Genomic DNA, 22,747 nt, shown 5'->3' with positions numbered 1-22,747 from the left:
AGTAATTCTTGTGTATCCACACTAGGTTCCCTACTTCATCACATGTCACATCACCAGGATACTTCCGTTACCCTGAAGCAGGAGACGCTCGTCACTTCCGAGTCATTGTCATAAGTACCTGCTTCATTGAAAATTTCTTTAACATTCAACGTGTCGGAATGTTCATTCCAAAGCGTCGCGTCCAACATGGCCGCCATCTTAGTAATTTGTCATTTTTTAATACGTAATGTGAAAGTTCTAGACACAGTTTGAAATATTTTTATGTTCATAAAAAAACATTAATATATATTTTTTTGTTACGGACTTGATGATTAATAGTTAGCTGAACGTCAGTGTTGTGTAAATGAAAGGCCATCTCGTAAAATCATAGTATTTATAATTCACCAGCTGGAATATAATAATTAAAAACTTTGATCGACTCCAAAAATTGTACGAACATAATTATTAGCTGTATAGACGTGTTTAGGACTCCAGACCCTCCGGCCGTCTCCACCTCTGACACTGGTCCGGTCTGGACTCTTAAAGTTATCTATAAATGCCAAAAAGCCAACGTAAACACACCGGTTACAAACATTAAAAATTAACTTAGGATTTAAAAAAACAAAATCAAGTTCAGCCTTATCAAACAAAAGATGTTCTTTTGTGTCTCCAGCGAGTTCGCAGCACCGCCGAGTGTGAGCGAAGGGGTCACGTCCTGAGGGAGCAACTGTTTATGAGATAAACATTCCAGAGAGCGCCCTTCGTCAGAGAAAACCGGGAATGTAAAATAACGAAACGGAACGTCGGCCGCGAGCCGAGGGCGGGGGGGTCGGGGGAGAGAGACTTGTATAAAACTACAGAAGCGAATGCGTCAAGTCACTGCAAGGACAGGAGGGTGAGGGGAGACAGCTGGGGTGGAGTCTAGTTCTCCTCGATCTCCTGCTCCTGTTCCTCGTCGAACTCCGCGTCCTCGTCGGCGGTGGCTTCCTGGTACTGCTGGTACTCGGACACCAGGTCGTTCATGTTGCTCTCCGCCTCCGTGAACTCCATCTCGTCCATTCCCTCGCCGGTGTACCAATGGAGGAAAGCCTTGCGTCTGAACATAGCGGTGAACTGCTCCGAGATGCGCTTGAACAGCTCTTGGATGGCGGTGGAGTTGCCGATGAAGGTGGCGGCCATCTTGAGACCGCGCGGAGGGATGTCGCACACGGCGGTCTTCACGTTGTTGGGGATCCATTCCACGAAGTACGACGAGTTCTTATTCTGGATGTTGAGCATCTGCTCGTCCACTTCCTTCATGGACATGCGACCACGGAAGATGGCGGCCACGGTGAGGTAGCGGCCGTGGCGAGGGTCGCAGGCTGCCATCATGTTCTTGGCGTCGAACATCTGCTGAGTGAGCTCGGGAACGGTCAGGGCGCGGTACTGCTGGCTGCCGCGAGATGTCAGGGGTGCGAATCCGGGCATGAAGAAGTGGAGACGGGGGAAGGGAACCATGTTGACGGCCAACTTGCGGAGGTCGGCGTTTAACTGACCGGGGAACCTGAGGCAGGTGGTGACACCGGACATGGTGAGCGACACGAGATGGTTGAGGTCGCCGTACGTGGGTGTGGACAGTTTTAGCGTGCGGAAGCAGATGTCATAAAGAGCCTCGTTGTCGATACAGTAGGTCTCATCCGTATTTTCTACTAACTGATGTACTGAAAGGGTGGCGTTGTAAGGTTCTACGACGGTGTCTGATACTTTAGGGGAAGGTACTACTGAGTATGTGTTCATGATTCTGTCGGGATATTCCTCTCTGATCTTGGAGATGAGTAACGTGCCCATGCCGGACCCGGTGCCGCCTCCCAGTGAGTGTGTCAGTTGGAAACCTTGAAGACAGTCGCACGACTCTGCCTCTTTACGCACGACGTCTAAAACTGAATCGACTAGTTCAGCTCCCTCTGTGTAGTGACCCTTGGCCCAGTTGTTGCCGGCTCCGGATTGACCGAAGACGAAGTTGTCAGGGCGGAAGATCTGTCCGAAAGGTCCAGAGCGGACAGAGTCCATGGTGCCGGGCTCCAAGTCCACGAGGATGGCGCGGGGGACGTACTTGCCACCGGAGGCCTCATTGTAGTACACATTGATGCGCTCCAGCTGCAAGTCGGAGTCTCCATGGTAGGCACCAGTGGGGTCGATGCCGTGCTCGTCGGAGATGATCTCCCAGAACTATAAAACAGGAGAAAATATATATAAATCCCGACACTCGACTATTAAAGGCAGGTTATTCCCTGTAGACGCCGAACATAAATAGCAAAAGTACCGTTACATGAGTCACCGGCGGTCGTCAGGGTAACAGGACTCGCAACAAACCCTCGCGTGGGCTCTGTAATATTAATGAGGCCGCTCCACTCCATCGATCCATCCTATACATATTATTTTCTTCCCTCGTAACCATTTATATTCTTACTTAATATCTTATCGTTTATGGACATAATACAATAAATTTTGAGAGCTCTTGTCGTGGGCGTCATTGTATGTATATTTCCTTTATGAGGGTTTTGCTTATCTATAAATCGATTAAAACATACCCACGATATTCAGTACACTATTCAAGTACGAGATACACGATATAATAGAATGAAATGTTAACCAATGTCGGAAAAGATGATTTCTTGTTTAGAAAGCCGCCTCACTGTACATGAGTTAGAGTGAAATGAATCTCAGAAGTGGGGAGTCATCTTGAAGATTGACGACATTATGATATAAAAGCAGAGTCATCTGACGCGGACTCGGATATTTAATGTACACTCGTATATTGATGAATCACGGCAGAGACGATTGGAGCTCAGTTTTGGTACGTTGACGCACTCGCTAAGTTACAGACGAGGAATTCACAACGATTAATTACTCGTCTGTATAAAGCTGTCAATTAAATTTGAATATGCAACACACGTATACATGTATATATAAGAGATGTTTTAGATTGAATTAATATTATGTTCCTGTAACTAACAATTCCTGAACAAGCAATATGTTCAAGCCATAAGCTTCAGACGAGTCCTCCCACATCTGCCTACGTTTTCGCCAATAATTCAGAATACGAAACTGTTATAGCCTTGAGATTATTTAAATTCACTAACTTTATTACATTTACTTAATCGCCCTCTTAAATTAATTTTATATGATAACTGTAGCCGTACAAGTAATTGAAAACGTCAAATTAAATATTTACATATTAATTCTTGTTACATATTAATCCATAAAGTTGGAAGTTGTGTGTCACATGAAAGAATCTGTGATGTCATCTACCAGTTCCGATTTCCTTGGCTTATTTCCAGAATACTTTATTCACCCGAGTGCATTGAAAGAAATTTTATCTAATTCAGGATTATCTTTTTCTTAAACATTATTAGTAGGTGTAATAATTCAAAGTCTAGACATTACTCAAGGTATTTTTCTGTGGCTTTACAGATTAATGTCAGCTTAATGTATAACCTACTTAAGTGGTTTAAAAAATCGATGAGCTTTCCATTTAATTTGTAATAACGTATCATAAAGCGATCTCTCCGAACCAGCGTTCTCTTTTGATGTTACTAACTGAGCATAATCTTCTCTACAGGAATAGTTCAGTCAGTTTTACTATCTGTTACAAAATTGGAGCTTTTTCATAACGGACATGCTTATTTTAGCCAACACGGAAGAAAAGCGGTCAACGAACTGAACATGCGCACTCCTACTATGTATGATAATCGACTTTTTATCGAATGTACGGACCCGTGTAAGAACTAACACTGATAGTATCTTTTAAATTTCAATCATAATCACAACACGCTATACATTTCTTTTTAATTAAACTTCAAAAAAAGAACAAATATTAACAAGATAATTATACATTATCATTAATCATTTTTGTTATAAATGAATATTTTTTAGTCTTGTATTTGGTTCGCATATGGCGAGCGGTTTTAACGATCATTGCTAACGTTTTTTTAAATTTCAAACGCTAACAAAAGAACGCTATTTGATTGGACGCCTTTATCAACAGACGCTCAACCTTGAGGGGTCCCGGCTTGTATACCCTAATAACGGTTTTTTGAAGGCGGCAAGAACTGCCATCGCATAGGGAATAATGATTATATACCTACTAACAAACAATACCACAATAGTAATAAAAAGTGTGTGACGTCACGAGTTCTAAATATGATTTTTAAACTTCGAGAGACGCCACTAGTTACCGGCGAATAGCGCTTCAACACGTGGGCAACCGGCGGACAATGGATTTCTATCAGACCACCTCCATCTTTAAATTTTGATGTGAATAAAATTTTATATATATCATCATACCAAGTTTAGACGACAGAGACGGGCATGCGCAACTTAAGGTAAAACCAGCCACACCCATATCGATAAAGAGTTAAAATGTATATTGCCTTAAAGATCTCGTTATATACTTGCCGGACTGAATAAACAATGACTGTCGGCTAACCGGCGACTTGTTTTCCCGTGGCTACGAGGCGTCACAAAATGCCGGCCGCATTCTCAGACGATAATTCACTAGTAAAAATAGTATTAAAAGAATATTACCTTAGCACCGATCTGGTTTCCGCATTGGCCGGCCTGGATATGAACGATTTCCCTCATTTTGTTGTTTGTGAACTTAATAAATTACTTAACACTATATATTTCTGCTCCGCACGCACCACGTACTTTAGTGGCTGCTTGAAGAATAATCTTCGTTCGCCCGTTCCGTTCCACGAAAGCGGGGTTTGGCTGAGTGTTGTTGCAGTTCCGGTCTCGTTTTATCGATACTTTTTGCCGCATTGCGACATTCTGCTATTTGTCATACTTTATACATATGTATAATATATCCTAGAACATATGTTTAACACGTTTCATCGTATTTGTTATTAAAATTAATGTGCATTTTAAAGTACATATATAAACATTAATTATTGGGTTTCATTAAGTAGAAATATACTAAAACAAACCTAATGTCAATTTTTTTTATCACATTAATATTAATTATCGATTTTTAAAAAACGTGTCCTAACGTAATTCTTTTCACAATTTGTTGAATGACAAAAAAGTCTTTGTTTTATGTAAAAAAGTATAACAAAACTGGTATTCCTTTTTTAACAAACCAAATTATGGAAATACTTAACATATTTTTCCTGTTATTAGATAACAAATAAGCAAGTGAAGAACTATCATAGGGTTTATCCTTTAAGGTTTTTTTTTTTAATGTGTATAACCTCAAAAGAATGGAATAATACTTGGTACTTTATGCATAGAAAAGTAGTTTTGATAGTTATTTAACCTCCTGCTCTAGAAAAATTGGACACAATCCTTTTCCTGCTATCAAAAATACTTCAAAACTCTGCTTACTGATCTATATTCAATTTTTAGAGGACCAGATTCTGTTTAAGGTTCTAGAAATAATATTAACAGCACTTGATACAAACATTGTGATATACTACCAGAATTAAAACCGATTGACTCTAACAAGCACTAATTATACATGCATAGCCTATATGAATTTATATATTTTGGCATCGAATAATATTTAGTTAAATATATGTTAGAATGCTAAAAATGCTTGCAATAATACAGTATTAGTGCAATATAATCGTAATATATTTTTTTTTTAGTAACTAAATATATATACTTTAAATAAAAAGGAGACTAGTAAAATGAACAATATTATTTATTTACATTTTTTATTCTCAAATTGATTGACACAAAAATTTAAAATAAAAAAGTAATAAATTCTATTTATCGACATCGATACTTAAAACATTTGTAACACCTCTATGTCAGAACGCTAGATTCCTATTGGTCGGAATGGCCTTAGCATATCAATGCTACCAACAGAAAGAAATAATTGACTTCTGCTATCGTTTTTTGTCTTTTTCTTTTGTTTTAATCAAAATAAGATAACCAGTGAAGTATGATGTAGATTAATTATTATAATAATATTTGCTGAATGAGTTTTTGCGTGTTATATCATAAATACATATATTACAATGTCGATTTACGCAGATGGTTTAATCTGTAACGTTGGTATTGATCGCCGGCCGCTTCTTTGTATCGGGGTGGGGTCCGGAATTCCGGCTCAATGTCTACGAAATATATAGGTACATATATGAATTTCATCCCATGATCGTGTTTTATGGAAAATATAGAATTAAAGTGATCCAAACATTGTAAATACTAATATAGCAGTAAGGGAGGCTCATTATTTACAATGAAAACTATTTAAAATCAAAGTAATAATGCGGCTCATAATTCAATGTCATCAGATATTAATAATCTGACTGCTTTAAGTTCACACAATATAAGTCAGTTTTTATTTAAAATGTTCATTATTATTATTGTGGTAGCGCCATCTGCGCCATATGTTGTTTGTCCTCGAGCCGATTATGTTTGCAGCTACTTTGTTATTTTAATTATTTTATATTTCGTTAACGTTTGTCATACTTGACTTAAATGTACTTCTTGCTGTCATTTAATATATATAGCCATCCTGAAAATTAAAAAAAATGTATTCCCTAGTTTTTGTGTAATAAGTAAAAAATAAGTACTTAGAAAGTTTATGATTTAAAGCAGCGAAGTCTTAAAATAATCATTGTGTTTTCCATTTTCATTTATTTAAGTCAGTGTATCGTGAAACAATAGTCTCACTGTTTGGCGTAACTCATTTAAAATAAATATTTACCATATTGTAACAGTAAGCGGACATCTTTGTAATGCAAATGACTAAAATGAGCAAAGTTGAAACAAATACAATAATGAAAGTGTCCTTGGAGCTTCTTTTTCTCATATTTAAACAGCAAATATCTCGATATAAATTCTAAATGAGAAACGTGATACTGTAAGTATTTATATAACCGTTCAACTCGTACTAAATAACTGATATACAAGCTTTATGTAGTCAATCTGTGTGAGTATATGCTCAAAATGTATATTGTAAAACAAGAAATCATTAGAAGTAGCTAAAAGTACGTGCATCAAGACACAAGTCGTGGCGTTTATAGAATGCAGGATATATAATAATTGCATGAGGTCGTCGACCGAAATCGTACTGATAAGTCTAGAGGATGAGTTCAAACAACTAGGAAGATCTACAAGAGAGGATCCAGACTATCAAATGGTTAGTAAAAGACACCGAGGGCTCTTCAGTTTATTAATAATGTTTTAATGGTCCTGTTCAATGATACCGTCTAGGTTTACTACAATTCATCTGTTTGTACGAGATCTTTATGAGTAAAATTTGCAATAGGTCATCTCATTTAAGATCGTCGCCCTACTGCCAAATTAGGCGTTGTATTTAAATGTAATACATATTTGAATGGTGCAGCCATCTGTTGAGTGAAATCCTCGCCAGTGCGGCGCCGGCGGGCTGGGCGCGGTGTTTCAGTGTTGTTTGTAGTACATCGACTGTTCTGGACGGGCGTGACACACCCACACCCTGGCTTCAAGTTACGTTTAGGAACTACACGTCATATTATTGAGAGTAGTTTTTTTTCTATGAAAAGTGACAGTAGATGGAATAGTTTTTGGTTTTCAATACCGATTGAATGAAATAAATAGCTATTTTATTAGGTTCTGTGGAAAGATGTTGCCCTTAAGTGCTATATGAAGAATTGTGGGACCTATGGCAATTTTTTTCTTGAATCTGTATATTTATGTATACCTATTTTTATGGTAGTGTCTTTTTAATAGCAGTGTGTTTAAGTTGAAGTTATGGGTATAGATTCACGTGTCTGTGACATCTAGACTATAGGTTTAATTTGTTTAAATTATTGAAAATTTAATGATAAACTTCATATGCAGTTAATCTTTCACTGGTGCTCTAGTACCTTGGATGAACCAGCCCATAAACAAACGGTAGACATATTGGTGCAGTTGAACTCTCTCAACTTAAAACATGCCAAAAATATCTACGTATGCTCTTTGAATACCAAAAAGAGTTGATTTTTTTAAATATTCGAGACTATCATACGAGCTTTAAAAATTAAAGTTTTTGTTTATGAAAAATTTACAAGACAAGACGTAAAAATGATAAATATTGAGCAGTAATTTATTTTCCTTACACATTTTCCTCGTCCAAACCCAGCAATGTAAGTGTAACATTCAACAATACACAGCATCGAGTACAGCAAATGATTTCGTAAAGCTGGTGAGTAAGGAAACTTTCACGAATCGATCTCAGCCATATGTGCTGCCATAATGGTACTTAAGGTTTTTGTATTGCATCTACTTACTTGAAATTCAATAAAGGACAATGTCCGAGACCGTTAAGCGTTTATTATAAAACAATATGTAATATTAAGAGGATCTCATCTGTATATAGACGAGGATAAACCTGTCTTAATATCATAACTGTGAAAGTTAACTTAAAAATTATTTATGGATGTAGAAGGTTTGCTTCACTTTCCCGGAACCGCTTTCAAGAAAACGTTCAAATAATTTTATTAATTTACTTCATATTTGATGAGGCTTACACGGACAGCTTTTATGGTAAACAGAACGATTATATTAATATATCTATATTACACGCCAAGTGATCACTACTAGTGCAATCGTTTGCGTGGACGCTGGGTTCTTTTCGTCTCGTCTGGCTTCGGGAACAATAGTGAATAGGTTCGAAGGTTTATTAGTATCCTAATGTACCTATCAACTGTATCTCTTAATTTTTATAGAATAAATACAAAGAAAAAGGTTTTTACGTATAATGTCAGAGAAGATTTTTACCCATAACCTGACAACTCTAACCGAGTCAGTCAGTTGCCACACTATTATCATATCAACGTGAGTCTACTGAGGTGTTGAATAAAGTTTTGCATAGAATTTAATGTTCAATAATATTTATATAATAGGAAATGTTTATTTTCAAGTCTTATGACGAATGATGTCATGTTCTCTGAAGGCCTGTGTGAGTGTTGGAGTCGGTGTGGGTTGGGAGGTTGTGAAAGGACTATGTTCAAATCCTACGGCTTTTCAACTAACGTTATTATCTTAATAATTTTTATGGCCCATTTTTTTTATTTTCATTTTTACACCTACTGTTTATTGAGTGTAACTTTCGTTTATATTGGATTTTTTAAAATAATTTTTCGTGTATTCTATGTAATCTAAGTTCGGACGTCATTAACTTTTAATTCTTAAAGTCGATCGCCTTGACTCGTGTTAATTAACACCAAGAACTAAAACTGGTATTAAAAATTTTTTTGATCAAAAATATTACAGTTTTTGGATACGATTCATCAAATAGCAAACTGGGATTGATTATTGTAGCAGAAGTTACAGACAAATATATTAATATATTATTGGTTTGAAAAATTAAAAAAATATTTATTTTATAATATCAGAGAAACATTAAATTAATCCCGGGGTAAACCTTAACCAGTATCCTATTACAAGTTCAATGATCGGTCCAATATAATAAGAATCCCTTTTAAAATGAACACTTTGGAGCAGATCAAATGAAATATAAAAAATATATTTCATTATTCATAAATAAATTGATTAAATGTTTAGTACATATATAAAAAAAATAAATTTATGATATATGAGGCTAACCGTTAGAGAGGAAGTGGAGCTAGGCGTTAGCCGTAGTCAATAGACAATGGTTCATTATATTTGGTTTTTAGCGGCAGCGCCTACCACCTTCCCACAGTACATGTGATTTTGGTCCTCTGAATGACACAAGGTTTACAATCTTAATAGGACACCATGTTTTATCGCTATATTATAGAATATAGATTATAAACGACACTTCCCTGAAGTACGATCCAATAAAACCTCCTTCAAGATCTTTCACCTTAAAAATAGTAACAGCCTTCAGAAAACAAAATAAGATTTTATATTGATTAATCACATTAATAAAGGTCCTTATTGATTACGGAAAATGCTCTTCATCACAAGAATCGTCCTTATTCTCGTTCCTTACATCATTATTTCTGTCCTATTCCCGATCTCTCAATCGATATCTTTATTACATTTCCTCGTGTCAGTGACGGTATGATCTACACAACAACAAGACATCTCAGTGACATGAGATGACATCATCAGTTATCTGTACCACCTTGAACGACCTGAGACGTTCAGTCGCTCAATTAAATATCATATCAGTGTGCTGCTATGAATCGCATCCTCAAATAAACTCCCTCAAATACAGATAACGCTTATCTGATAAATTAATTATTATAATAACTCGCTCTATATATTCAGATTAGAAAATTGCATCTTACGTATTTTTGTTACAGATATCTTTGTTAGTACATGTGACGCCATGTGTGATAATTTACTTATACCCATGAGAAGTTACATTCGATATTTTTATCATTACCCCAAGGACGTTTCTTGCGTAAATTTTTTAGTGCATTATTTTATTTACAGATATATTTTTTATCACTAATATTTTTGTTATATTTATTACACTGCAGATAACTTACTCGAGAAAACATTTTTAAAGTATATTTTGTATTTGGCTCAAGAGAAATAGTATTAACTTGTTTGACACCCTAAAAGGCCGTGTATTGATTTCTGGTGAGCGAGTATTTCCTCATCCGTTATATTTACCATATGAACCTTCAATTTTAATATTCTTCATAAAGTTTGTTTTGTTCAGTTCCAATGGAAGTGTGTCATCAAATGGCATGTCTGGTCACCTTGAGTCGCCTTCACCGTGACTACTATGTTTGTGTTTCATCTCAAGTTACTCGATACTTCAAAGCAGCTTACTTTATTAATTACATTCAGCTATTACACTCGATATTTTTGGGGAGATACAGAAACACGAATGGGTAATAAATAAAAATCTTTATTATATACATTAAATTATGTTTGAAAACAATTTAAATCTCAATGGACTGTTATCGAAGCCGACGTCGTGGTATGCCTAAACCTTGGAGTACGTACGACAGTACGAGTAGGGTATACCAGTCAGCCTATCAGACCTGGCTTGCCGAGGCTCGCTGCTGTCGAGAGGAATGTCACTATTAGGATGTCTCATGTGGCTCTCTTTATTGTTAAATCGCGCGTTCTGTTAGAAGTTAGCAAGCGTGTCTTCAATACACAGTAGGAATCATTAATAAAACCGAATGTAAAGACGATGACGGCAGTGAGATGCTGAAATGCTTAGTGGTCCTCCACTTCCTGCTCCTGTTCCTCGTCGAACTCCGCGTCCTCGTCGGCGGTGGCTTCCTGGTACTGCTGGTACTCGGAGACCAGGTCGTTCATGTTGCTCTCCGCTTCCGTGAACTCCATCTCGTCCATTCCCTCGCCGGTGTACCAGTGGAGGAAAGCCTTGCGTCTGAACATAGCGGTGAACTGCTCTGAGATGCGCTTGAACAGCTCTTGGATGGCGGTGGAGTTGCCGATGAAGGTGGCGGCCATCTTGAGACCGCGCGGAGGGATGTCGCACACGGCGGTCTTCACGTTGTTGGGGATCCATTCCACGAAGTACGACGAGTTCTTGTTCTGGATGTTGAGCATCTGCTCGTCCACCTCCTTCATGGACATGCGACCACGGAAGATGGCGGCCACGGTGAGGTAGCGGCCGTGGCGAGGGTCGCAGGCTGCCATCATGTTCTTAGCGTCGAACATCTGCTGAGTGAGCTCGGGAACGGTCAGGGCGCGGTATTGTCTGCTTCCACGAGATGTGAGAGGAGCGAATCCGGGCATGAAGAAGTGGAGACGGGGGAAGGGAACCATGTTGACGGCCAACTTGCGGAGATCGGCGTTCAGCTGACCGGGGAACCTGAGGCAGGTGGTAACACCGGACATGGTGAGCGACACGAGATGGTTGAGGTCGCCGTACGTGGGTGTGGACAGTTTGAGCGTGCGGAAGCAGATGTCATAAAGAGCCTCGTTGTCGATGCAGTAGGTTTCGTCTGTGTTTTCTACGAGCTGGTGGACTGAGAGAGTGGCGTTATAAGGTTCTACGACGGTGTCTGATACTTTGGGCGAGGGGACTACTGAGTATGTGTTCATGATTCTGTCGGGATATTCCTCTCTGATCTTGGAGATGAGAAGTGTACCCATGCCGGAACCGGTGCCACCACCGAGGGAGTGTGTGAGCTGGAAGCCCTGAAGACAGTCACATGACTCTGATTCTTTACGTACGACGTCAAGAACTGAGTCTACGAGTTCAGCTCCCTCTGTGTAGTGACCCTTGGCCCAGTTGTTGCCGGCTCCGGACTGACCGAAGACGAAGTTGTCCGGGCGGAAGATCTGTCCGAAAGGTCCAGAGCGGACAGAGTCCATGGTGCCGGGCTCCAGGTCCACGAGGATGGCGCGGGGGACGTATTTGTTTCCGGAAGCTTCATTGTAATATACATTGATACGCTCCAACTGGAGGTCGGAGTCCCCATGGTAAGCCCCGGTGGGGTCGATGCCGTGCTCGTCGGAGATGATCTCCCAGAACTGTCAACAGAAATCATGAAATTAGTGAAAGTTAATATTAATAAGTCAACCTATTCCACACTCGGCAATAATTCCCCCCTGTACACACGAGAGCCGGTAAGTGGAAGTGTTGCTATCCTTATGATATGTTAAGATCTGTTTCAAGTGGGTTCATTAGTTACAATGGGCCGACGACAATTTCACTCAATGAGCTATCATAACGGATGGCAGGATGCATTCAACTCTAATGAGTACTACAGCCTGACTAGCATTACGCAAGCGTGTGATTTATGGAGGCAAGTCGCCGGGCGACGCCCACGTCTCGACGAGCCGATCTTGCCTTATATGTACAGAACGTATTGTAGGTAACCAATCGACGATGACTTCGAGTATCCAAAAAGCCCTGGCCTGTAATGTCGCCATATGGTCACATAGCGAATCTCATTTGGCTAGACGACTTGCATACTTATTTAAATGGTTAAAGCCTTGGTTGCTAAGCGATCGGAAAACATTAAGATTCTTTAACGCGCGGGTATGATGTCATCTAAAGGTGTACTGTGTAGCCGTGTGTGAGTGTGGCGAGCTGACTTCACCTTATACAACAAGTGACTTGTCTGTGTGCCTTTCGGCTCACGGTTTCTAGACTCATAAATATGTATTGCTAATAAATACTTCGAGATTCTTGTTATCAACTATTTACTTATACGGGCCACTGTAATATGTTCTTATAAAATCTCAAAAGAAAGTTTAAGTGGTATAATATATTTAAAATCATGGCATTCTTTTACTGTACTAAATAAATAAATAATCATTCATTATACTATTGAACATAATCTATATATCCATATACGCATTTTTTTGTTTTTGACAGTGACGTTGAAGTGTAAACCGCTTTCAAAATTGACACTTAAGTTAGTTATTAAAAAGTGAAAGGGAATCGATTGTTCGAAAGGTTGGTTTCTTGGTAACGAGATAGGATGAAAGTGCTGTGTGAACTGTTATATTGTGCCACTTGCGAGGGAAACTGCATCTACAATAGAAACTTCTGAACAGACACTCTCCGCTCGTACAACTAAATATGTACAATAATATAATCTTGACGTAACTGTAAGTACATTTTAAGCTCAGGTTTTATGGGTGAAATTAGTGATTGTACTGTCAAACGCATTAACCGCTCGTGTATTAGACATAGCTAAGTGCTCTACGTTAACCAAGTTATTTTAAACTGCGTCCAACGACCGGGGTTCAACGACCTCGGCTCGCTATTCCTCTGATAAGATAATTCTAACATCTGACTTGAGATGAATTTAAACGTAACAGAACTGTAAGTTTATGTATTAAAATGTGTCTCTAAACAAATAAAATATTCCACATATGTATTGTAATGCGAGGGCGACGGAGCAGAAATGTACCGCTATTGTTTAAACCCGTATTATTATTTGAGATTGTTTTTAGCAGACGCATTATAATGTTTTAAATCGTTGCACGGTGACACATAATTAAAAAAATATGAATAGATTGCGTAAGACTTATTGTTATTGTGTTTCATTTTTATTATAAAAGCACATATTTTTATTAATCTATATCCTTAGTACTTCAAAGTGAATGCGACGCTTGTTGATTTTATCGTTTCCTTATCTCCGGGATGTTCGAAATTATTGTTAGCCGTAGCCTATATATAATACTATAAACAATATAATAGAATGTCTGATATAATTTTATTAATTGTAAAATCTTTTTAACATCACAATAAGTGTCATAGACAAATATTTTTTTTATTTATTATTTACGTCCAAAAACATCTGACATGTGTATATTTTGTTATAGCTTAGCAAATAATTGTCCTCAATACCATATATTAGTTGCATGAGTACAGTTAATAAATATATATATGAGGTCACGTCATACACTAAAATGGCGACTGTCGTATTTTTTAATACAATTGACATAAATTTACTAATGATTGTACTAAATCACCTCGTAAATAATATAAATAGGTTAAGATATTGTAAGGCCTATAATTACAAAAAAAAAACATCAAAGTTAAGCAAAATTATATGAAAAGTATAATTTCATAGAAAGTCAGATGTGTATCTCATCGATGGTGAGTGTTGCATGCAAATGCTTCGAAAGCGGTAATTAGGGAAATCGGATGAGACAATGGATACGGATTATTAGAATTTAGACCATAAATAAATAGTCGATAAAGTTGCGTTTGATTTATATTACAAGGATCGGCGTTAATTGGCGACATTAATATGTTTATTTAATTAGAGTGAACTTGTATTGCTGGAGATTATCGCACTGAGTCAGAGCTGTATTTAGTGATGACGTCAGTGTCCTTAAAGTTTATGGATAATTAACAAATATTATAAACGAGTTGACCGATGGGAAACTTTCGTGACGACCCCATCACTCGGGGTCGCAACCCCACCCTGCGACCCCGTCTGCGTGTATAAAGCATATTATTCAATTTAATTAAGAACGACGTTATGCAATAACAAAGTATTCTTAAATTTCTGTAATATAATGTATTTTTCACTGTTAAGAATTTTCCAGAATTAAGTTTCCATGGCTGGACCGTTACGAACACATTCCGACGTTATCTGAAATGTAAGTTATTGTTAGTCTATGAACTTACTTTAGCTCCTATCTGGTTACCGCATTGCCCGGCCTGGATGTGAACGATTTCCCTCATTTTGTATTTAATATAAAATTGTAATAACTTAACACTAAGCGTCCCTCACAGCACTGCTCGATGATATGGCCCGACGCCGGGCGAGTCGTGTGTTTTGAAGTCGTATTCGCCTCCGCACAATGTTCATTCTAATCTCTGATTGGTCGAATCCCTCGCGGCTCACTTCACACCATTACGAATCCTTATCGTACAGTGCACCGCTCACTTTAATACAGATTTAATCCATTCCAGTCTTTATTATGAAGATATAAACGCTACAGCTGTCCGTGTGGCCGGCTGTACACTGAATACCGCTATATATGGAGTTATTACTGCATGATTATTTTTGTTACTTTATCGTTAAGTGCATTTAGCTTTTGGTTCTGTTCTACATGCTGTGCTCACGCATTATTTTTAGACACACTTTTATTGTGTCGTGTTGATACAAAAACATTTCAAGGAAATTACATTCCATTTAGATCGACGTAGAACTTCGAATACTTTATTAATAATATTTAGCATTAACACTTATAAAATATTTTCTTTAGTGCTCGGCTTTTCAATGTTTTCTATTCAGTAATATTTCTGTCTCATCTTCACGAACTTACTCATAAAACTTATTCATATTATTATACTGAAAACAATCGAGAGCTTATCACAAGTTTCACCTGTACACTACACACGGAGCGTTATTAGTTTTTTGTTCATAAATATTCACACATTACAGTATTAACGTAGTTTATTGAATGAAAAACGGGAAACGCTTCGTGTGTAGTGCGAGTAAACTTGAGGTAATCACACATGTCGTTACATTAAATACTTTTGATTTGATAAAATCGAAACAAGTCTAAAGTTGGAGAGAGTTGGGAGTTGTTAAAATTCCAAAGACAATGACCGTTATCAGTGACTAGAAGGTGTTTGAGGGAAAGGAAGCGACAGAGCAGGACTATTGTTATGACAGGTGGTGTTTGGAAAATGTCGAAACAAGTCATACTATAAGCACAACAAAAATAATTAAAGTATTGTGTTGTGAGACCCTCATAATACGTTCTATTTAAAGGACCCTACATAAGGACTGAAGGACAATACATTAATATGAGGACAAACTCTTCACTCCTCACCCCTTCAGCTGGTTCATATAAAATATAAATCTACAACACTATAGCTCTGTATACAGAAGAATTTTCGTATAAACATTGCTCGTTTAAATGAGTTTGTTCTGAAACCAGCGTTTTCGTTCTTTTTTCATTAAAAGTGATTAATAGTGATTTACGCGACACTCGGCTCAGCCCACACATGACTCAGTGTTGCTTACTGTTTGTGGGGCAATTATTATTTATAATATTTTCGTTATATTCATCGAAATCGAGACTTACGGTTGGTATGTCTGCGATGTTTACTTAGAATGGAATCATTTCTAAGATTTTTATGAATACTCAATTAAAATTTAACTTTCCTCTTATTCAAATCAAAAATAGTTAGTGACCTGAGGTTAGTATATTTATAAATAAATATATATTAAGTGTGAACGCACCAAATGTACAATTCGTGACAATGGCACTATTGACGCAACTTTTGGTAATACTTGTAATTTGACAGATTGTCTAGCACTTATGAATGACCTTATTTAAACAGGAACATCCGACGTTACTAGAGTAGGTATAACTGTTACGTGAATCTTATTAAAAAATTATTATACTAATAGCATATAGACAAACTAAAAGTAGGCATGATTAGACTTGAGAATTTCTTTAGTAGAAATGACTATATAAATAGTTTAGTCTTCAATTATTTCAACGACAGTTTTCATTCATGAACCGTATGTGATAATGGAAGTATTTTTGGTCTACCGAGGAAAACCAGCATCGTGTCAAGGTCTGTCGGCGATAAACGACGTTTCTCAGAAACAGCCTCCGATGCAAAAACATTAGTATTTAGGTTTTGATGCGGAGTGACGTGTTTAACATAAATAGTAGTATAATTATTTATAAATAAAATTAAATCTTGGTTATACCAATATAAAAAAATATATCGTTTAATTATTTTATATGTTTTGTTAAAAGATAGCAACACTGACACGATATTTGAAAAGAGCACCGGTTAAAGTATTAGATAATATTTATTCTCATTTAATGAATAAAATGTTGAGGCATTCAATTCAGTTAATTTATAACCATCAAAGAACAATTCGCTTGTATTGAACTTAATGAATAACGTGAAACTGTGAAAGCTGTCGTCGACTGTACACATGACAGTAAGGTCACAGATTATAAAACTTGTTCCACCCACAGACTATGAATCAATAATAGTTCCCCTTTCATTGTTATTACATAAAATAACTGTTACTTAACATTTATTACAACCTAAGCAATTTTTTGTGTCCATTAACTAAAACACGGTTTTATCCTTAAATATTTAAACATCTGAACAGATAATTGTATCCTTCTAACAAGAAACACCACAGAAACCTTCAGTTTCAAAGTTTTCTCTCGTATTAAAGGCGTGTTCTCAATAGTTTAGATTTTAGAAGTGATATAAAATTAGTACATTAAGTGGTGATGAGTGAGTACGCTTATCATGAAGAAGACCAGATCAATCAGGCGACCTTGGTCCACACGCAATGCCAATTGTCCACCCACGTGATGAAGTAGACTTACATTGTCAATATACTATTATTGTACGTAGAGTATTGTTTTTGACAAAAAAACTATGATTCACTTGTTATGAAAATTATTTTTTATTAAATGTTTTCCGAAGGTCGTGTATACAGGTGTTGTGTTCCAGTTAGTTCGAGTGCTTGTTCTCAAAAGACACATAAATTACTCTGTGAGTAAGAGACCTCAGACGTCTAATGTTTTGTTTCTGATAAAACGTTATTATTTCGAAATAAGAAACTTATATTTCTTGTTTCCCGTATAAAGCTTACTTCATATTTTTTCAAAACGCTGTTTTATTTATGTATTTCAGATTCCTTATTTATCGGCTTTTGATGTGTCACTTAAACTGTATTTTATCAAACATTATCTAGATAAATGGAATTAATTTCTTGAAGACATATATCAATGGTTTGCGAAGTATTGATAGCAGGACTACAAGCTGGGTAACTTTTTGTGGCTGGTTTCTTTGAGGTCAACAAAGGCGATGGAACCGAATAGGGGATACGCCGGAAAGTGGTAACCATAAATCAGGGGTAGCCGATACAATGAGTGTATACCCAGTATGCAGACGGAAATGACGTCATAAATATTAAGGGGTGCTGTGGGGATGTAAGTAAGATGGACGAATTTGCGCCGTTTACAAGTTTGGACAAGGAGCAGAATGCCTTTTGGTAGCCCTGAATGGAAAAATACGTTAGTGAAACTTAACGGAGACCTGGTCTAATATATAATAAGATTTTTAAGGGATATTTGGGCTAATTAAATCTCACGTCGCATTGAAAAGTGATGTGAAAATATCTGTTACATATATATAGAAACAGAGGCAATAAAAGTCAAATAAAGGATAATTATTGGAACAGTTTGCCTGCTGATGAACTTCCTTCACCTTAAATTTTGTTGTTTTCAGGATAGAAGTAAATAGATTATTCCTGAAATAGACCCTCTACAACTTCCTCCTTTATCCCAAATCATAAGGAGGATTGACCGTCGAGCGCTACCAATTTATATATAAAAATAACATATATTAAATTATGGTTATGTAGCAGTGTTCTGGAATGATAAATAAACACTACAATTATACATGTCTACATATATATGTGCCTATATATAATAGAATGCTAGGAGTTGACTAACTCGCCAGGCTCTACTATCTCTATATTCGGCCACATCAGCTCCTCCGCGTGGGCTCTAATATTTAAAATAAACTTTATCATACATATAATGTCAGAGATCGTCTTGTTCCATGTAGTCCTTAATTATATATACATTGTTTTTGATGCTGAATTTCGTAATTGATCTGACAAAAATAATGCCGTGGTTCCGTTCAAAGAGAAATATTAAATTAAAATAATACAGTTATAAGATTCTTATTCCTTTACATCTCATTATAAGGTTTACTATTATAATGAAAGGGTTAATTTATAATTATTACACTTCTTCTTTCTTGCGACTTCGTCTGCGTTAAGTATGGTTTGGTTTGAGGCGCAAAAGGAAATTTTTAAACAATACATGCGGTATCAGCATCACATACAGTCTGTGACACGAAAACTGAACACATACAAGGGTTACAGCCTGATCCCTCGGGAACTACACGGAATGACGAGATAACTTACAGCCTATATCCTAGTCTGATGTCTGAGCTACATTACTGGAAAGTAAACCCTGACCCTGAAATTATATAGGAATAAATATGAGCCATTGGCGATTGTCATTCAATAATGACGTACATTACTGAAAACTTGAAACGCTTCGTAGTCAGTTTTACGATACAGACTTGTGATAAAAGTAGTTTTAATGATAATAAAAATATATATAAATTTTCAACCTCGCTACAAGACCGCATTGTTTTTGCGTTGAAAAATCATGCAACAACATCTAGTTATGGCAACACCATTAACATATTTTCATTAAAATATTTCTGTTATTTTTTAAACGATTTACAAATTGTATGGCGTAATGTACCTGAGTGGGTATTGCATATTGTACATGAAAATTTTAACATATGCGGCTTTACATATTAAGGCAGACCCTGGCTAATGCTGGGACAAATTGCCAGGTAGAAGAAGATATATATATGTATATATATATATATATATATGTATATATATATATATATATATATATTCGGCTTTACAAAAATACTGTTTCCTTTAAGACTTCAATGGTTATTCAAAGAGATTATATTCTAGTCCTCAGCCTGGTTCTAGCTAATTAATTTCAATGATGTTGTGTATGATGTATTCGTTTTGTTTTTCATATATATGTGCATATACTGAATCATACACACAGACAGACCATGTGTCCGTCGCCGATACATTTTTCTGACAAAATCATGGAAGTTATTTGAAAAAAAAAAACAAAATAATTCTTCAGATATCTCATTATAGTTCCAGAATTTATTTTTTAACGTTATATCAAGTTTCTTAATGAATATATAAATAAATTAATTATGTAAAAATTTTACATTCTCTCAAATTTATTTCATTTCTTTTTATAGTCGAACTTGTTTTTTGATCAACGTACCTAACAAAATGAGAGTGTATTAAAATGATTTATTTGCTAGTAATTTATCGGTTTGTTACAATAAATAAAATACTTTTCTAGATTCCTCAGTGCAATAAAACATATTCACATTACAAGAAGTTCATTACTAATAAACAAACAAATGAAAATAAAGGCGAGTGAAAAAAAAAAGCTACAAATGGCGGCCGACTGCTTCCACGAGCATTCAACACAAAGTGACTCAAACTCTAATGATAGATCTTGTTTATATATCATTTATTAAACATTTCTTTAGATATTACAATATTATCACATTATATACATGTATACACGGGTTTACAATGTGTGTATACGATATTTATAATGATGTTCATCATCATTACAACCATATTAGGTCAGCCGTACTCTGCTATTTGGGAGCGCTTATACAGTTCCAAAATAATTATCGTAAACAACGAGTCGTTCCCATAAACGTATATCTCGAAAACTATTTGTGACTCCATCAATATGACGCTCGCAGACGCCGATTTATAAGTTAAAGTTCAAAGGTTTAAAAAGAAATTCCACATGTATAGACTGTAAAAAACACATCCTACCTTCTAAAAGGGTTATGTTTGAAGTAACCATAGAATACATTACAGAATTCAAGAAAGTCTTGACAGAAATACGTGGATATGTTTTGTGGCAGGAGTTGGAACAGAGGGTGAAGGTAAGATGTGTACAGGGAACCTCGTGTAGCTGGTATTCATATGAAAAGACGACGAGAGGTTTCACTATCTAATTGAGGGTTATTCCTATGATGAAGCAGATCATATCCTCGCTGAGGATGGACAGCAAGGTCACGTTCGTTGAGTACACATAACAAATCGGCTCATACTAGACGCTGAAAGGTCGAAGTCCTTAAAACGATGTGACAAAATCCAGACAATTGAGAAGAGCACAACATTGTAGGGTTTCCTTCTTGACAATTGACACTATAAGAGATGGCTGTAAGGTGGCCTTTAAAAATAACTATTATATGCTGAAAGGCAAATTGAATTCATTAAAATTCAAGAAGAAAAAGGAGCTGTTTAGAGGTGAAATTTTAAGTCAAAATAAAAACGATTTCCATAGTAATTTACACTTAAATTATTTTATTTGTCAATATATTTGTGAGAATAACTTCGCATACATATTTTCCTTAAATAAAATCATAAATCCTATACTATTTACTAACGTATTCAGTTGAAGTGATCAGTTCAATATGATGTAACCTGCTCATTACGTTATGCGTCGACGTCTTTATAACCTAAGAAAAGAAATTATGGTTTACATAGGATGAGCACAGTTAGAAGCTAACACCTTCGATAGATCCGAACGACTGCCACGAGTCTTCATGGTCACAACTTACAGAGCGTTAATAGTTTTTCATTCATAAATCTTCACACAATGTAGTATTTACGTAGGTTATCGATTGGGAAACAGGAAACGCTTAGTATGTACGCCATACCAGGACGTGACGAAGGAGACTTGTGGTAAGAGTAGCAATAACTGTTACATTACGTAAGAATACTTTCGAAAAAAATAAATTAATTAAATATAAAGAAAATTATAATTAATTTATTAAGAATTATATAAAATTATTGTGGATATCTTTATCCGGTTACAAATTAAAATTGAAGTTTGAATCGTCACCATATCGAGCTGTGCCCAATCGGAGATTTCATCTCCTTGTAGGGAAGCTGCGCGTTCAGGACAAGTTACGCGTATACTGGAAACCACATAGTGGATATATATATGCCTTAGTGAATAATTAAAAATAGTTTAAACTATAAAGCGGTGTGTGACATGAGAAGGTGTTTAAAGGGAATGGGATTTTATTAATATTTTAACTCATTTATGTAGCTAGGGCAAAATATTAACAAAAGACGTTTACGGAATCTATTGATAAAAGTTTTCTGGCAAACGATTCTATCGATAAAAAAGACTCGGTGATTTAAAAATACTAATTTGTCACGGAATGATTTGTGTTATTAAAATCTTAAAAATCTTAGGATATATTATGATCCATGTACAGTGAAAGAAAGGTTATAAAACTAAATGAGATCAAATTAATAAAAATATTACCAATGGTTGAACGTCAAAGTTAAACGACGGACGGTTATCTCGATTGTTTAAGTTAACCTGCGAGTGACTCACGAGATTTGTCGACTCGGTTAGTGTATCGAAATGTTAAAACGGCCTTAATCATATAAATATATTAAACCGAATAATAATTATATTTTATTATGGAACACGCCTGCAAGCTATTCAGAGAAACGTTGCGAAAAATATAACCGCAACGAAACGTCGCATTGCAGAAACCTGGACAGAACGTTGGAGTGCAGTGACATGTACACGATCAATATATATTAAACACTTAATAAAGAAGACTATATTATATTTTATTCATTCATTTCATGTAATAGGTTCGATAACGTGCCGAATTTGCGACCGAGAGCGTATGAAGCCCTACAGTATTGATTTTCCTTAATCGTTCCAGCGTCGCAATGACTCACTCGTG

The 22,747-nt window shown here is 36.3% G+C and overlaps 2 protein-coding genes across 2 annotated transcripts; both read right to left on the bottom strand.

Moving 5' to 3' along the window:
• Positions 1-359: 359 nt before the first annotated feature.
• LOC116775393 (tubulin beta-1 chain) lies at positions 360-4,705 on the bottom strand. Its single transcript, XM_032668294.2, has 2 exons — positions 4,546-4,705; positions 360-2,187 (listed from the first exon to the last, which is right to left on the bottom strand). The coding sequence occupies exons 1-2, from the start codon at positions 4,600-4,602 to the stop codon at positions 901-903; spliced, it is 1,344 nt and encodes a 447-aa protein (XP_032524185.2). The 5' UTR covers positions 4,603-4,705; the 3' UTR covers positions 360-900.
• A 6,065-nt stretch (positions 4,706-10,770) lies between these two features.
• On the bottom strand, positions 10,771-15,171 carry LOC116775057 (tubulin beta-1 chain). Its single transcript, XM_032667856.2, has 2 exons — positions 15,011-15,171; positions 10,771-12,390 (listed from the first exon to the last, which is right to left on the bottom strand). Exons 1-2 carry the CDS (start codon positions 15,065-15,067, stop codon positions 11,104-11,106), a joined length of 1,344 nt encoding a protein of 447 aa, XP_032523747.1. The 5' UTR covers positions 15,068-15,171; the 3' UTR covers positions 10,771-11,103.
• Positions 15,172-22,747: the final 7,576 nt, after the last annotated feature.

Source organism: Danaus plexippus, chromosome 25 (genome assembly GCF_018135715.1).
Source record: "Danaus plexippus chromosome 25, MEX_DaPlex, whole genome shotgun sequence".
Lineage (NCBI taxonomy): Eukaryota > Metazoa > Arthropoda > Insecta > Lepidoptera > Nymphalidae > Danaus > Danaus plexippus.
Note: the sequence above shows the minus strand (reverse complement) of the source record. Positions and strands in the feature narration are given on the sequence as shown.